The 18,652-nt window shown below is 42.7% G+C and overlaps 1 protein-coding gene across 1 annotated transcript in view; it reads left to right on the plus strand.

Annotated features, from left to right (window-relative positions):
* Positions 1-18,652, plus strand: part of PI4KA (phosphatidylinositol 4-kinase alpha) — a 261,370-nt gene that overhangs the window by 109,653 nt on the left and 133,065 nt on the right. Inside the window, exons 22-28 of the mRNA XM_068135196.2 lie at positions 5,028-5,164; positions 5,267-5,400; positions 8,332-8,414; positions 8,869-8,939; positions 9,158-9,282; positions 10,298-10,379; positions 11,040-11,123. Coding sequence (XP_067991297.2) covers positions 5,028-5,164; positions 5,267-5,400; positions 8,332-8,414; positions 8,869-8,939; positions 9,158-9,282; positions 10,298-10,379; positions 11,040-11,123 — 716 coding nt within the window. The remainder of the gene's footprint in view (positions 1-5,027; positions 5,165-5,266; positions 5,401-8,331; positions 8,415-8,868; positions 8,940-9,157; positions 9,283-10,297; positions 10,380-11,039; positions 11,124-18,652) is intronic.

The raw sequence follows: 18,652 nt of genomic DNA on the forward strand, positions 1-18,652 counted from the left end.
ATCGAGATGTTGTGGGGGGATTTGAAACGAGCTGTGCATGAAAGAAACCCCTCAAACATCGCACAGCTGAAAGAATTCTGCATGGAGTGGGCAAAAATTTCTCCCAGTCAATGTCAGAGACTGGTAGACAGTTATAAGAAACGCCAACTTGAGGTTGTTTCTGCCAAAGGGGGCAATACCACCTATTAGAGCCAAGTGTGTACTTACTTTTTCCACATGCGAAATTTGCATTTATGTTTATTTAAATTACACAATGGACTACAAATTGTAAATGTTTCATGATATTTGTTATATTATATCACCTTTATCTATCAATATTGTTGAAATGAAGATCAAATAGCTGTATGTTGAAATATGTTGAAAAAGTCAAAACTTTACTTGGGGTGTACTTACTTTTTCACGTGACTGTATGTACAATATATTGCATTTACAAGACTCATAATGCAAGACTCGTAAGTGGTGTAATGGTTAGAGCATCTGTTCTGAGTCTATGAGGTTGGTGGTTCAGACCCCAGCCGAGTCATACTAAAGACATAAAAAAAATGGTACGTGCTGCTTCTTTGGTTGGCGCTCATAATTTCAAATTGATAGAGCATGGACAAGCAATGCCGGGAAGGCAATAACCCACAACAGGCCCGCGTGACCACCATACCAAAGAACACCATACTATCAATTTAACTATATAATTTAATTTTCATACTAAAGACGAACCCAAATGTGCATTAAGGGCCAAATTTACAAAAGGCTTTTTAGAGTTACATGCAGACGGACAGACACACCCCAGATCCCAGGACCCAGACAAACCCCAGACCCCAGATCCCAGATCCCAGAACCCAGATCCACTTTTTTGAAATACCAACTTCCTTCTCAGAAGTTCGAGCAGTGTCCATGCGTTTTATACCTCTCCCACCATCAACCCTCCCCCCATTCCAATGCCCCTCCCCCCCACCTCTTCCCATTCCTCCTCCCCCCAAGCCCTCTCCCTCCCACAGATCTCCCGATCTCCCTATTCTTTACTGTTGTACTTGTGTGCTTCCCTCTCTCTCCCCATCTTGTCTCCCGCTCCCTTTATTGTAGGTATGTTTTGTGTGTCCGTTTTTTTTTTTGTGATTAATGTTAGCTCTTACACGAGCCTCGAACTTGTGTACAAAAAAAACAAAACGCTGTTCTAGTTCTAGATGGCTTTGCCCTATGGGCTAGGCCGTAATCAAAAATCTCAATTTAATCCATTTGAAATTCAGGTTGTAACAATAAAATGTGAAGAAAGTCAAGGGGTGTGAATACTTTCTGAAGGCACTGTATACAACAGTGTTGTATACAACAGTATACAACAGCACTGTATACTGAAGGCACTTCCATAAGTATTGGAACAGTGAAGTCAAATTTGTTATTATTATTTTTTGTATACTTAGTTGAGGCTCGTGTAAGAACTAAAACATAGAAAATATAATAAAGTGAGTGGGAGACAAGAGGGGGAGAGAAAGGGAAGCACAACAACAGTAGAGAACAGGGACATCAGGAGATTTGTGGAAGAGAGAGGGCTGGTGCGGAGTACACGATAAAACAAGATGGACACTACAAGGGATTTCAGGAAACAAAACGGAATTTGAGGAAGGTGGGTTTGGGGTGCATTAATGGGGGTAGAAAAGATCAAGGTTTTGGATGGGGTAGATAAGAGATGGTGGTGAACAGCTGTTTTGAAGACTTGGAGGGAGGAGTGGGATTGAAGAGAGTGTCGGAGTTTGTTCCAGAGGCGGGAAAAAAGAAATGAAAGAGTGAGGGTGAGCAGAGAGTCTTGATTTTGGCAGTTTCACCAGAAGAGGGTTGCTGGCAGATCTTGTGCATCCTGAAGGAATATTTGGGGGACAGAGCACAGACAGAGCAGGGGAGCAAGGCCGGAGAGGAGTCGGTATAAGATAGAACGACCGCTAACCTGCCTGTGGTGAGAGAGTGAAAGGTCCTCAGAATCAGCTTCATCACGGGGGATACCAATGAGTCTGAAAGCCTTCGTTACTACAGCGTGAAGCCGAGCTAGGTGTGAGACAGAAGCACCAGCCCAGAGGGAAGAGCAGCATTCCATTATACTGTGGATGAAAGCTTTGTACAGTAGTGACATGTATGTGGTGTATGTGGTGGTGAGGAGCTCAGTAGTGACCAGAAAGGACTTCGCACGACGGAGGATGCCCAGTCGACGACTGGCCTTGGAGGCTAGCTTTGAAATGTGGTTTTCCCAGGAAAGGTCATGGCAGATAGTCAGACCCATAATCTTGAGTGACAGAACTTCTTGGAGAGAATTGTTGAGAAAGTAGATGGGAGGGTTGTCCAGTCGATCTTTTCTGAGAGTCATAGTGAGAGTGTGAGATTTGTCAGGGTTGAAAGACCTGTTCCACTTGTTTGACCAGCTCGTAATTTTTCCAAGTCTGCAGAGAGTGAGGAGGCTGCTGCCTGCCGATCTGAGGGTTGAGAGATGGAGTGGCACAGAGTGGAGTTATCAGAAAAAAGATAGAGGATTTTCCAGAGAGTCGGAGAGATCATTGATGAAGATTAGAAAAAGCACAGGGCCCAGAACACTACCTTGGGGAACTCCAGCCAGAACAGGAAGGGGAGATGAGAGAAATCCATTCAGGGCCACACGTTGATTGTGACTGGAGAAGAGGTTCGCGAGCCATACATGGAGGTATCCATGGATACCATAAGAGGAGGGTTTGGTGAGCAGGGCGGGGTGCCAGACCGTTTCGAAGGCACGAGATATGTCATGGGAAACAGCTCTGATTTCCTGTTTGGTGTTGAGGACCTCCATCCATTGTTGAAACAGCAGAAGCAGCATGTCCAGAGTAGAATGACCTGGTCTGAATCCAAATTGATGATCTGAGATCAAGCCATTGGAGAAGAGGAAGGATTTAATATCAGAATCGATGATGGATTCCATGACTTTGCTGATAATTGGGAGCAGGATAATTGGTCTGTCGTTGCAAGGATCTGTTTTTGCACATTTTTTGTGTAAAACAGTCATGTTGGCTGATTTCCAAGCAGATGGCAGATGACCTTGAACAAAATAGAGAGTGAAAAGAACATAGAGAGGGTGAGATAGAGTGGCTGAGCAGGATTTTAGGACGCGTGGGGCCGTCTGGTCCAGTTGCAGAATCATAGTCGAAGTTTGACAGAAACTTCTCCAGCTTGTTGGGAGAGAAGGACACAGAGTCCAGGAGCACCTGGGCATGACTGGGTAAGGTGGGTATAGAGAGCAATGGGTTTGGGACACAAGATTTTGAGGTAAGAGAGGGGATGAAAGGGGAACAAACACCAGAAAACAGTCTTGACCAGACACCACCATGATTTGGAGGAGGGAGACCGGTTTGAGAGTCCAGTCTTGAGAGTAGATAGATATTGTTTTCTGGCTCTCCTGAGGGAAGACACACACACTTGGATTTGCCTTATAGGAGGCAAAGGCAAGTTTCAGAAATTATTGTTATTTACTCAAGGAATTTGGATTTGAGATCAAAAGATGAATATGTGGCAAGAGTACAGAAGGTCGACTTTTATTTCTTGGTATTTTTATGTACATATGTTTTACCATTGTATGATAATAGCACTTTGTATGTTCAGTCCCCCATTTTAGGTGAAACATAAGTATTGGAACAAATGACTGACAGGCGTTTCCTGTTGCTCAGGTGTTTCTTGTTGCATTGATTGTTCACACATACAAGAGCTGTGAATGTCTAGTCTTGGTTTTAGCTTTTGCTTTGCCTTTGGAGTCAGTAGGTATAAACCAACATGAAGACCAGAGAACTGTCTGTGAAAGAAAAGGAAACAATTGGGAAGCTGAAAGAAAAGAAGAATTCAATGAGAACCAGAGCACAACAACTGAGCAAAGCAAATACGACGATTTGGAATATCTTGCAAAATAAAGAAACCACTAGTGTACTTTGCAAATGACAGCGGTCAGGTCAGCCAAGGAAAACAACTGCAGGTGATGACAGAAAAATCATCAGAACTGCAATGAAAAATCCTGAAACAACTGTCAGTGACATCACCAACAACCTCCAGAGTGCAGGGGTGAAAGTATCACAATGTACCATTTGCAGAAGACTTGGACAGCAGAATTACAAAGGCTACACCGCAAGATGCAAACCTCTCATCAGTACCAAAAATAGAAAGGCCAGTTTAAAACTTGCCAATAAGTACAGAGGTGAGCCAGTGAGTTCTGGGACAAAGTTTTATGGACAGATGAGACCAAGATAAACCTTTACCAAAGGAATGGAAAGGCTGAATTGTGGAGAAAATAAGGAATTGCAAATGATCCAAAGCATATACTACCTCATCTGTGAAGGTTTTAGACTGGCCAAGTCAATCTCCTGATTTAAATCCAATGGAGCATTTCACTTGCTCAAGAGGAGACTAAAGTCAGAAGCCCCCAAAACAAACAACAACTGAAAATGACTGCAGTTAAGGTTTGGTAAAGAATCTCAAAGGAAGATATCAAGAGTTTGGTGATGTCATTGGGTCACATGCCCAATGCATTATTGTATGCTAGGGATATGCAACCAAATACTAACTATTATACTACTTTAACTTACTTTAAGTTAATCTGTTCCAATATTTATGCTTACATATATAGCATGATATCTCAAAAAGTTGTAGACGGATTTGGCCGAAACTTGGTGGATGAGTTGGGTAGGTGACAAGAACAAGGCAATTACATTTTGGTTTATGTCCGGATGCAGATCCGGCCTATCATTGGGATACAAAAGGTAAATTGTTCATAAACAAAACGTAAACATAAACGTGGTGGTATGCACTTTACCAAGTTCCGTTATAGTTTATGGTTTGTTTCCCTATCCGCACTCGTTTTTTTTTTGTTTTTTTTCTCACTATATAAACATGCGAGGTCCTTGTTCTTTCTTTTGTCACATTATTTTGAAGAACAAAATCACAGCAACATCACAGGTCAGACACTGCTACTGTGCATGCCACATGGACGTGATACCGACGTTACCTATGTGTAATGTGTGTTGTTTAACGTGCAGGCTTTTGGCCGGAGGAATGGTATGAGGCGGCTTGTGAGATCGCTGTGAAGTCCCCGCTACATACATTCCCCAGTGCTGAACCATTACGCTCGGAGCTGCAGTACAACTCTGCACTCAAGAACGACACCATCTCTCAGGTCGGCCCTCAGCGAAGATTTTGGTGATGTTTTGGATGTAGAGGGAAATGTATTTGACGGTTTGGATCGTAATCTGACTTTTACATTTAATTGTGCCTTTAGACCGAACTAACGGACCTTCGTACTTCAATAATCACCATTTTAAATCCACCTCAAGATGTGATCGCCTTGATTCACAAGCTGGACTTTGCCATGTCTACCTACCTGTTGTCTGTCTACCGACTTGAGTACATCAGGTGTGGCTCCTTGGTTCTACCTTTTTATATATAGGTATTTGGACCTTTACAAGTTTAAATACCTTAAACTAAAAATTATTTTTGTTTAATTAGTCTTATCCATTGCCAGTACTGATGGGACATTAAATAAAGGCTTTTGAGGTGTGTGTGTGTGCGTGTGTCCATGTCCGTCTCCACATGCAGATCTACTTGAATAAAGATTGATCATTCTCAGATCTAACAGATTCAGATGAAATTTGGTGGAGAGGTTGGGTATGCGACAAGAACGAAATGATTCGATTTCGGTGAAAATTCGGATCCAAATCTGGAACTGAGAATTTTTTAAAGTGATTCTCCACCATTGAGAGATAGGGCAAAAAACTATATATAGCATAATATCTCAAAAAGTTGTCAACAGATTCAGACGAAGCTTGGTGGACAGATGGGTGTGACACAAGGAAGAATGTTTAAATTTTGATGAAAATTCGAATCCAGATCAGAGAATTTTTTAAATGATTCTTTAACATTGAGTGATAGGACTAAAACTGATATATAGCACGATGTCTCAAAAAGTTATGGACTGATCCGGACGAAACTCGGTGGACAGGTGGGGGTGTGTGACGAGGAAGAATCGATTCGATTTTGGTGACGATCTGAATATGGATTCGGATATGAGAATTATTTAATTTCTAAGCGATTCTTCACCATTGAGAGATCGGGCTAAAGCGATATACAGCATGATATTTCAAAAAAGATGTGGACAACTTCTGATAAAACTTGGTGGATGAGTTTGTTAGGCAACAAGAACAAGCTGACAAGATTTTGGTTCAGGTCCGGATCCAGATCTGGCCTATCAGTGGGATACAAAACGTAAACTGCTCAGCCTGGCGGAGGAATGCTCTCTACTGAGTGATGTTCTAGTTAAATGCTGTCAAAAACCCACAGCAGGTTTAGTTTAAGAAATTTTGTTCATTATTATCTTTTTAAGTTTTATTTTATAAATCATTAAACTATTCTTTATCTCTATCTCTTTGCTGATGACTCCACTCTCTGCTGTGACATCCCTCATCCTTCTGACAGACAGGTAGCAGCCTCTTCCCTCTCCTCAGATCTTGACCAAATCACAATCTTGTCAAACACATGGAACATGTGTTTCAATCCTGACAAATCCCACTTACTCACTCTCTCTCTGAAAGGACTGTTCCACAAACCCTCCCATCGACTTCCTCAACAACTGTCTCGAAGAGCTTCAGTCACTCAAATTCTTGAGTCTCATTTTCAGTCATGATCTCTCTCGGGCAAGCCACATTTCAAAGTTTGCCTCCAAAGCCAGATGCCGATTCCTCTCTTCCCCCCCCCCCCTCCCCCACTGTGGAACATCCTTACACACTCTCTTCAATCGCATCCTTCTCTTCCGGTCTTCAAGACAGCTGTTCACCACCATCTCAGGCCATCCCCTTTCAAAGCCATGATCTTTTCTACACCCATTAAACCACCCGATCTCACTCAAAATTTAGCTTGCGCATCTCATACCCATTATCTGTATCTCTTGTTTGTCCATCTCCGTCTAGCTTCTCTTTCCACCCTTCTGTTGGTGTTTCCCTTTTCTCCTGCTGTTCTCTTTTGTAATGTTTTGTTCTGATCTTTTGTGTGTCCAAGCTCTTCCATGAGTCTTGACCTTGTATTTAAAAATATATAAAACATATATCTTCTTCATAATATATCTTTCAGAAATTAAATGAAAATGATAAATTATAATTTTATAAATTAAATTACATAAATTATAAATTAAAAATATATCTTCCAGACCATATATGTTTTATTATCTTTTTCGATGAGCCTAAAAAAGTTTAGTTGTTTAATTATTGCTTTCGAACTTTGATCTGTTTAACTTTTTGAAGTATAACACGTATTACCAATATTTTATTATTCTCTTTTGTTGTGATGGTGTGATTTGCTTGGTACCTTTTATAATCTTATATTACAGTCATTTGATTATCCATCTGCCTTGTGTGGCCCAAAGCCTGACTGACCTAAATCAAAATTTACTTATTCATCCATCGTATGTGGCTACGTTTGGTGGATTTGCCGACTGCTCGTCATGCTTTTTGCTGCATCTCGCACATTCATTATTACCTCCGTGACCAAAGGTGGATGGAGGTTATGTTTTCACCCCTGTATGTCTGTCTGTTTGTGAACGAGATATCTCAAAAAGTCGTGGATGGATTCAGACGAAATTTGGCAGGGATGTAGCGTATGTGATACCGACGAAATGATTAGATTTTGGTGCAGATCCGAATTCGGATCTGGCTGGTAGAATTTTTAAAGTGATTTTTCACTATTGAGAGATTGGGCCAAAAACTATACATAGCAGGATATCTCAAAAAGTTGTGGACGGATTTAGACAAAACTTGGTGGACAGGTTGTGTGTGTGACAATGACGATTCGATTCGATTCGATTTTGGTCAAGATCTGAATATGGATTCGGATAAGATAATTATTTAATTTCAAAGTGATTCTTCACCATTGGTAGATAGGGCCAAAAACAATACATGGCAGGATATCTCAAAAAGTTATTGATGGATTCGGATGAAATTTGGCAGAGAGGTAGTGTATGTGACAAGGGTGAAATGATTAGATTTTGGTGAAGATCCGGATCCGTATCCGGCTACTAGAATTTTAAAAGTGATTCTTCACCATTGAGCGATCGGGTGAAAAGTGATATATAACATGATATTTAAAAAAAGTTATGGACAAGTTGGTTAGGTGACAAGAACAAGGCAATTACATTTTGGTTCAGGTCCGAATCCACATCCGGCCTATCAGTGGGATACAAAACATAAACTGTTCACCAGGCGGAGGTATGCTCTCTACTAAGTGCCGCTCTAGTTGCATCTTTGTTTGTGATGTAAGACTTGAAACTCAAAGCATCCAACTTTGTCTCTGTTTCAGGGTGTCCCGCTCAACAGACCAGGAGCACTTCCAGGTCATGTTCCGCTACCTGGAGGATAAAGCCATTCAAAAGGACAAATCAGGTGGACCATTTGTTTGTAATGATTGTGAAGCTGTTTTTGGAATTTGATGATAGTTAATAAACCTTTACTCAAAATTGTATTGATTTACTTGTCTTTTACTTTGAAACTTTAAATATGTACAGCTTGACTCTCTTAATCGGATCGCTTAGTTGTTATGACATTTCTTTTTTAAAATTGACATTTCTCCGTACTGCCTGGAATCCGGATGGGTATGTTTGATTAATCGAAGCAGTTAATAATTTTAATGGTGGTTTCTAACTCATCGGTACATGAAAGCATTTTCATCACGTTTTTTGAAATGTTAGTTTCTGATCTTTTTCGAATGTGGTTTTGACTTTCTGCCATGGATTGGCTTGTGGTTTTGACTTGTGAATGTACATTTTTGTACATTTGTACATTTGTGAATTTGTGAATGTACATTTTTGTTTTATTCATCTGTTCATTTGATCCCCAGGAATGATGCAGTGTATTGCTGCTGTTGCTGACAAGGTGTTTGAAATGTTTCTTAATGTAATGGCTAAAAAGGTACGTTTTATCAACAAAGAAATATGAACTTTTGCAATGCCTGGGAGAGCAATGTGTGCTGCACTGTGGTTGAGATTATCGACGTGATTTGCGTTTCTGTTGTAACATCAAAACGTATTTTATGTTCCTGCAAACAATGGTGCGACACCAATGAGTTTTAACTCACAGCTGTAAAAACCTCTTCCCTTACTGGTTTATGACCTTGCTTTTCCCGGCAGCCAAAGACAAAGGAGAATGAGGAGGACCTGGAGCGACACGCACAATTTCTTCTCGTTAATTTTAACCATATTCACAAGCGTATCCGCAGAGTGGCTGACAAGTACCTCTCTGGCCTGGTTGATAAGTACATGTCACATTCCCCGCTCGCTGATTTGCTTCATGAAAGGTTCTTTATTTGAAATGCCATCCGTCTTGCTAATCACTTTTAAAGAGTTAATCAAGTTGATGGAGTTAATGAAGTTAAAGTTGATTTCACGTTCACCTTTCCAAAATAAATAGCAGGGCCTTGTTACAAGAGGGCGTCGTCAGCAAACTTGACGTATGAAATACAGGCGTAAGATTTATTCCTTCATTTATTCATTTCTTAGTAAAAAAAAAATATTTAAGGCTTATTGAAGCTTGGTTGTGGCTTAACAGTTAAGGTGGTTGGCTTCAGATCTTGAGGTTCTGAGTTTGAGCCCCAGCCGTGCCAAAGTAACATCTGGCAGGTTGACTCAGACTGTCATCTTTCTGGGATCAGTAAAACACATACCAGCTTGCTGGGTAGTCAGCCAATCTAGTATGCAGCAATATGTGCCTGGTGGAGCAAGAATCATACAAGGCTCATAGAAAAAAAAGCGAAAAATTGTAAATAGAGATTTCTAGATTAATCACTTGTAGAACAAGGATTCTCTATGTCTGTATCAAGGACATTAGGAGACATCTGTGTGCTTTTTCCCATGAATTACTGAGACATTTTAGACCTAAGACAAATCGGCATTGTATGTGGGATTTGAACATGTTAAGTACTCAGATCAGAGCACCAAATAAGCAGACTGAAAATGGATTGATTGAAGAATCGGGCAAGGGGAGAAATGGACAACTGCTCATCAATGTAATGCAAGAGGGATGAACAAATCTGGACAACTGAATATGTGTCAGACATACAAAGCCATTGGCCTTACTAAAATAATTACAGTTGATATGAATGAATGTCGGTTGAATCTTTCTCTTCTAATAGAAGAACGATCCTACAGTGTGGAGCATGTGGCTATCGTGTTGAAATTATTGGCATGTTGAGCGATTGGAAGACGGTCCCAGGCTATTTTAAGGGGATGGTGTGGAGGATAAACCAATTTTGTGTTCTATTTTCCTGACAGATTTCCGCACATGCTTTGGAGCGGCACCGTTTTGAAAACCATGCTCGATATCCTGCAGACTCTATCACTGTCCCTCAGCGCGGTTTGTGTTTAACTTTCTCAAAAGTCTTTTAACCATCGCTCGAGTAATTTTCAAAACATCTTGCACAAAGAATGATGTCGTCCACCACCCAAACAATTTGTAGCTACAAATCTTTTGCACGAAGTTTCTTCTTTACCATGCAAAATGTGATGCAAACCTCTTGGGATATTTCAATGAGCAAGTTGTTGACGTTAAATTATGCAAACAGTTGAATTGTATATTTTGAATGGAATCAACAAATCTTCAGTCGAAGTATGTTAACCTCCCTGGGAAAATACAACAACAACACAACACAACAGGCATTTTAAGGCCATTTTCTCTGCTAGAGCGGGGTTAGCCCTTGGGAAAATACAACAAGTGAACATATTGGACATCACTCCAACAAAGGGTCAACACCAGAAACGTCAGCTTCTCCTTGCTTCTCATAGCAGTTAACATACCTCAATCAAGGTTCTGTTGATTCTAAGTATTGTTCTACCTGTCCACCACCGAAGAACGACACAAACCTTAATGAGAAAGACTTGTTTTCCATTCTGTGTTGCACACTTACGTATTATATGGAAGTGCCTTTCCTCAAATAAGATGTCATGGCCTGATGTTACTTGCAGTGTCCTTGATGTTCATGCGAGATGTATATTTTGGTTTTGATTTGTACTGTAGGATCTTCATAAAGAAACGCCGGTGTATCACATCCCTGACACACCGTACAGCATCATCGTCCCAGACACCTACGAGGCCCGAGAGGTACATCTAAATCAGCCTTTGGGTCGATTAAAGATCGCGAATGGCGTCCCATCCCAGGATGTATTAATGTTCTTTTTAAATAACTTTTCCTTTTGAGCCCTGCTAGATTGATTTACAGACAAACGCTATTGAATGCAATACCCCTAATCATAGTTTGAAAAGAAAATCCCCGAAAGTTCATTCGTTTGCGGAAGTATGTTGAGGAGCATTGGCAATAATTTTGATAACATCAATATCCGTTGTAAATGTAATTCGGCCCAGTCTGAGCGAAGGAAGGTTGAGGCCATTTATTACTGCTATGTGAAACACCCTGCAATCCACCCCTTCAGAAAACAGACTTTTTTGAACATCGGCTGCATTTTCCATCCAATCGTCATGTAACTTTGTTAAAAAGTTCTCCATGGGTAGGCGCTCCTATGTTAAGTGTCAATCGCTCAAGCGTTTTGCGGAGAAAACGAATTTAATAGCGAATAAAGGTGAAAGGGTGTGGGCCTTGGCCGGCGTTCAACTACATGGATAAGGATGGTTATGGACACCTATTACTAGTGGGGGATAATTACTAGTGGGGGGGGAGGGGGGCAGGGGGTAATTAATTGGTGAAACACCAGTGCAGTCATCTTCGGAGCCTTCCCATCACCCCTTTTAGGATGAGCACTCCTGAAATAATGAAGATGACGGCAGAAATCTTCACCTTGTTACAGAATCTCTATGTCTGAATAATAATCTGAAACTATACTAAACTCGAAACTATACTCTGAGGTTTCTGGACTTCAGACCAGACTTTGGTGGGTCAAACAGGTTTTATGAGCGCTCAACCTTCCCTTTTCCCTCAGACCATATTTCTGGTGTGTGCAGTAATTCTATTTGTCTGAAGGCCTTTGAGCTTCTACATAGCCAGATGACATAGCTCGCTCTCAGGGCCGTTTTGGATGCAGTGTCCATAATAATCTTCCTGAGTGACTGATATAATAATTATAAACTGTCATTCATTTCCATATTGAGGATAAACCATTGGGATTGTTTTCATGCAACTTTTGTTAAAGATTTTGGAGTCAAGGGATCGAAGGTCAGAGGTCATGTTAGGTAAAAATTATGTTACTGCACTAACTTGTGAACCAGTGATTGGATTTTGACCAAACTTGATCCAAATGTATAATAAGTATTGTGAATCAACAATATTGTGAATAACAATAACAAACAGATTTAAAAAAAGAACTGGTTAGATTTTGAAGTCAAGAGGTCAAGGGTCAGAGGTCAGGTTAAAATTGAGTTATTTTTAATGTTACTAGCAGGGACCCATGGAACAGAGTTCTGTGAAAAACCCTCCCTTTATGTGGGCTATGTTTTGGCCACAAAGCATACTCTTGAAAGTTTATGTTTACTGCTATTAACAACACAGCGTTAATTTTAGTGATCCACACACTCTGCCAAAAATAATGTGATGAATTTGTTTTATGCTCCCAGAGATCAGACTCTGGCTGAAGTGAAAAGAAATGACAAATTGCAAAATGAAAGTGTCAATTATGGTGAATGAAAGTGACTATACATCTCACTTAAGCAAACGTTGCAAATTAACGTGCTCGGGGCAGCACCTTTGTTTCCATTGCCATCATTTAATTTTTCAATAAAAAACAACAACATTTATTTCTATATTTGCCAATATAAATGCAATAGAACAAAAATATATCAAGTAATACTTCAAGAACTTGATGAACTCACAATGATACAATCAAAAATAACATATGGAGAAGCAAATATGGAGGCATATTCAGAAAATTAACACAGCGTTAATTTTAGTGATCCACACACTCTGCCAAAAAGAATGTGATGAATTTGTTTTATGCTCCCAGAGATCAGACTCTGGCTGAAGTGAAAAGAAATGACAAATTGCAAAATGAAAGTGTCAATTATGGTGAATGAAAGTGACTATACATCTCACTAAAGCAAACGTTGCACCATTCATTATGGTGAATGAAATGGTGGTGGGTGTCCTATTTTGGTATGGTGGTGGGTGGTGGGTGTCCACATTTTGGTATGGTGGTGGGTGTCCACCCTCAGGAGAGCCAGGAAACAATATCTCTCCGTTCTCAGGACCGAACTCTCTTATCTGTCTCCCTCTTCCAAATCCTGGTGGCGTCTGGTCAAATCTGTTTCTGGTGTTTGTTCCCCCTCCATCCCCTCCCTCACCTCAAATGGCCACACGGCTGACTCCGCACGTGAAAAAGCTGAATGCCTCAACTCTGTGTTTGCCTCTAAATCTTCTGTCCCAAACCCATCCCTCTCTGTACCCACCGTACCCAGTCGTACCCAGCTGCTCCTGGACTCTGTGTCCTTTCCTCCTGACAAGGTGGAAAAGTTTCTGTCAACCCTCGACTCGGATTCTGCAACTGGACCTGACGGCATCAGCCCACGGGTCCTAAAATCCTGTTCTTCCGCTCTTTCACTCCCTCTCTCTGTTCTCTTCACCCTCTCTTTTGCTCAAGGTCATCTTCCATCTGCTTGGAAATCTGCCAACATCACCGCTTTGCACAAAAAAGGTGCAAAAACAGATCCCAGCAACTACAGACCAATCAGCCTTCTCCCAATTATCAGCAAAGTCATGGAATCCATCATTGCTTCAGATATGAAATCTTTCCTCTTCTCCAATGGCTTGATCTCTGATTATCAATTTGGTTTCAGACCTGGACACTCTACTCTGGACATGCTGCTTCTGCTTTCTCAACAATGGATGGAGGTCCTCAATGCCAAACAGGAAATTAGAGCAGTCTCCCTTGACATATCACGTGCCTTCGATACGGTCTGGCACCCCGCTCTGCTCACCAAACTCTCCTCTTTTGGTATCCATGGAAATCTCCACGCATGGCTGGCGGACTTCCTCTCTAGTCGTAGTCAACGTATGGCCCTGAATGGGTTTCTCTCATCTCCTCTTCCTGTTCAGGCTGGAGTTCCACAAGGCAGTGTTCTGGGCCCTGTGCTTTTTCTGGTCTTCATCAATGATCTCTCTGACTCTCTTGAAAATCCTCTGTATCTCTTTGCTGATGACTCTACTCTCTGTCGCTCCATTCTTCATCCCTCAGATCGGCAGTCTGCTGCCTCCTCACTCTCTGCAGACCTGGACAAAATCACAGACTGGGCAAACAAGTGGAACATGTCTTTCAATCCTGACAAATCTCACACTCTTACGATGTCTCTCCGAAAAGACCGAATGGACAACCCTCCCATCCACTTTCTGAATAATTCTCTCCAAGAAGTTCTGTCACTCAAGCTTTTGGGTCTGCCATGATCTTTCCTGGGAAAACCACATTTCAAATCTGGCCTCCAAAGCCAGTCGCCGACTGGGCATCCTCCGTCGTGCGAAGTCCTTCCTTGGCACACCTGAGCTCCTCACCACATACAAGGCTTTCGTCCGCAGCTCAATGGAATACTGCTCTCCCCTCTGGGCTGGTGCTCCTGCCTCACACCTAGCTCGTCTTCACGCTGTTGAAACCAAAGCATTCAGAATCATTGGAATCTCCTGCGATGAAGCTAACTCCAAGGGCCTCTCACTCACTCACCGCAGGCAGGTTGGTGGTCTTTCCATCTTCTACCGACTCCTCTCTGGCCTTGCCCCCCCAGCTCTCTCTGGGCTCTGTCCCGCAAATATTCCTACAGGTCGCACAAGATCTGCCTGCAACCCTCTTATGATCAAACTGCCAAAATCAAGACTCTCTGCTCACCTTCACTCCTTCATTCCTCTCTTCTCCCGCCTCTGGAACAAACTCCCTCACTCTCTTCAATCCCACTCCACCCTCCAAGTCTTTAAAACTGCTGTTCACCACCATCTCTTATCTTCCCCCATCCAAAACCTTGATCTTTTCTACCCCCGCTAATTTCACCCCAATTCCACTTTTTTGAAATACCAACTTTTGTCCTGGAAGTCCTTGGTGTCCTTGTGTTTTATACTTCTCCCTCCATCCCCCCCCCCCCCCTTCCCACGCCTCCTCCCCCCAAGCCCTCTCCCTTCCACACATCTCCCTGCTCTCAAATGTTGTGTTTGTGTGCTTCCTCTTCTCTCCCCATCTTGTTTTCCGCTCCCTCTTTTTGTGTGTTTTGTTTGTCTGGTTGATTTGTTTGTGAAGTAAATGTTAGCTCTTTCACGAGCCTCGATTCAGTGTACAAAAAAAAAAAAAAAACCAAAAAAAAAAAACCTGGTGTTGGCCCAATGGTTCGGGCAGCGGGCTTGGTGTCCTAAGGTCCTGAGTTCGAATCCCGGTCAGCTGTTGAATTAATACCAGGTGGGGTTGACTCAGCCTGTCATCCTTCCGAGGTCGGCGAAATGAGTACCAGGGTACTGGGTCCTCTCTGAAGGAGGTTTGTGGCAGGATTTGCACTCCGGCCACCGTAAAAACACCTCATTCCGTAGCACACACAGTGGTGTGTGTCTGGATGGTGCTGATGAGTCGTCCAAGGACGTAGTGACGTGCTGATCCAGCATACGCTCCCATATATATATATATATATATATATATATATATATATATATAAATAAATAAATAAATTCAAAACACCTGGTCATAAGTGTGCCGCACTGACCGGGTCCTCAGTCGAGGTCCTCAGCATCATCCCGTTTCGGCCCTTCAACCTCGTTACGGTCAGCTAAGGTGGGCCAGCAGGGGCACATACACATCCACATGCAGCAACTGCACCTGGATGCGTACATACCCCCACCCCCAGCCAGTGCGAATAACAACAACAACACCTCCACATCCAGAATCCACAGCACCAAACAAACATGGTGGAACACTCAAACACCCACCTTTATACCCTTCACCACTCACCAACAAAACACACCAGATCATTCATACACACACATACACACACATACACACACAACACCAACCAACCAACCACCTACCCTGACATCATACACCACTCACCACACAAAAGCACACACTCATGCAAAAATTAATTCATGCAAAAACATACCCTCACCCACTCACTCATATACACAAGATAAGAAATAATAATGGTAACAAAAACAAACAAACAAACAAAAAAAAACACACACGACCAACCACACAAAAACCACACACGTTCGACGTGCCTCCATAAACTTCCTCCATATCCAAAAAGCCTTTCAAGGCAAGCTGGGCCACCTTGTCACACATCCTCCTTCTTTCTGTCCCACACACTCCCAGCCTAGCAAGAAATGCAGAAAAGGAATTGCCAATATACCCTCTACACCCCACCTCAAATGGCTGACACGAAACTCGCCAACCCTTCTCCCGGCACTCTGCTTCCAGCTCACTGTACTTTCCTCTCTTCCTCTCGTGCACCTCCTCCATGTTCTCTTCCCAAGGTACCGACAACTCGCCTAAGATGACCTGTCTTGTTGCACTTGACCAAATGACAATGTCAGGCCGCAACCTTGTCACACAGATCTCCTCTGGGAATACCAATTGTGGCTTTAGGTCTGCCACCACCTGCCAATCACACGCATCTGACAGCCCTCTTGCTTTCCACCTCCTCCTCTTTCCACCTCTTATCACTTGGCCCTCTTTGACAAACCACACCTCTCCCCCATCAGTCTCCTTCTCCACTCTTCTCTCTCTCTCTCGATCTCAGCACCTCTTGTTGCACCATCTGCACCACCACCGCCAGCACCTGATCATGTCGCCACCTGTGTCTTCCTGCTGCCAATGCTACTGAGCATGCACTCAGTGCATGCTGCACCGTTCCCACACCTCCACACAAATAACATCTCTCCTCTTGCAGCAATCCCCACAATCACGTTTACTGGTGACGGAAGCACATCATACGTTGCCCGCAAATTCAACAATATTGGCTCCATCCTCCAAATCTCTTGCCACTTCAATATCCTCACCCGCACACCTTCCCACTTAGTCCAAGCACCTTGCTGTGCCTGACCGACTGCTTTCACATATCTCCCCTCCTCTTCCTTTATTCTCACCTCCCTCTCAACCATCTTCCTCCTCTCTTTCACACATGCCTTTCCCCATCGCTCATGCTCCATCCACCCCAAGCCATGCTTCCCAGGCTGTACCATCCCCATGACCTCCTCCTGTTGCAACCACTCCTCCATCTCGGCCACCTCTGCTCTTGCATTCCACTTCCGACTTCCCTTCTTCTCTGGGAGAGCATTTTTACCACTGCATCACTTGAATCCCGCAACATCATGAACTCCTGCACCCTCACCACCTTAAACTCCTCTGTTAATGATGTCAAGGGAAACTGGAGTTTTCCACCCTGACCATAAAAGGCAATGTTCGTCAAACAGCGTGGCACTCCCAACCACCTCCTCACAAACCCACTCACCACAACCTCCATCCTCTCTACATGCCCAATTGCAATATCATACATCATCAATGGCCACAATACTCGTGGCATCAACCCAAACTTCAAACACCATACCTTCAACTTACCTGGCAAACCACATCCATCAATTCTCTTCAAACCTCTCAAAAGCTTGTTTCTGACCTCCTCCACTCTTCCCACATCATTCAACTCCACTGTATAACCATCTTCCCAAACTCTTCACAGGGACCTCTGTCAATGATGGAACCACCCCCCCTCCCAGCTCAAACCTGTGTATGTTATCCACCACTCCTCGTCTCACTACCACATTCCTCGACTTTCTTGCTTTAAATCCCATTCTTGCCCACCGCATCAACCTTTCCAGTCGTCCCAGTACCTCTACTGCTGCATCAGCGGACCGTTGGACAACTGTCAGGTCATCCATGAAAGCAAAACACATATATATATATATATATATGTATATATATATATATATATATATATATATATATATATATATATATATATATATATATATATATATATATGAATGAATGATCGTTCTAAGGCCATTTTTCCCCGCTAGAGCGGGGCTTAGCCTTGCGGGCCCCATGACAATCATGGTTCCCTGTTTGAGGCAATGTTTTTATGGCCGGATGCCTTTCCTGACGCCAACCCTTGGTCACGCTCTTACGATGCGCAGGGATACAGTGTGCCTATTCTGAATCGGGGTACACACCGTGATCGTTCATCCCAGCAAGCTGGTACTCAATTTGCCGACCTCGGAGGGTTGACAGGCTGAGTCAACCCCCCTGGCGTTAATTCAGCGATCGACCGGGATTCGAACCCAGGATCCTAGGATCCCAAGCCGGCAACCTAACCGCGAAGCCAACGCCAGGCTATATATATATACACAGACTTGGCATTTAATTCGGAATGTTTTTTCTTCTTGACTTGGGTTTACTTTCTTAACTCAGTATATCAATCTGGTGAGTTTCTTTTACACTTTGGTGATTTATTTGTTAAAAAGAACCATGTCACTGATTGTCTGTCGCAGCAAGAAGTCAACAACAGGATTATATCACAGGTGGCGTGGCAAAATGTACGGACAGGTGCATTTGACGATTGGCTTCATAGTCGGGTATACAAGGGTTGTTGCGTTCTGTATTGGTGGAAAACAACTGCTGCACGTCTCCAAAAGCTTCCTCTGGAGATGGTCCGTCAACTCGACAATG

This window comes from Myxine glutinosa, chromosome 14 (assembly GCF_964187855.1).
Source record: "Myxine glutinosa chromosome 14, kmMyxGlut1.1, whole genome shotgun sequence".
Taxonomy (NCBI): domain Eukaryota; kingdom Metazoa; phylum Chordata; class Myxini; order Myxiniformes; family Myxinidae; genus Myxine; species Myxine glutinosa.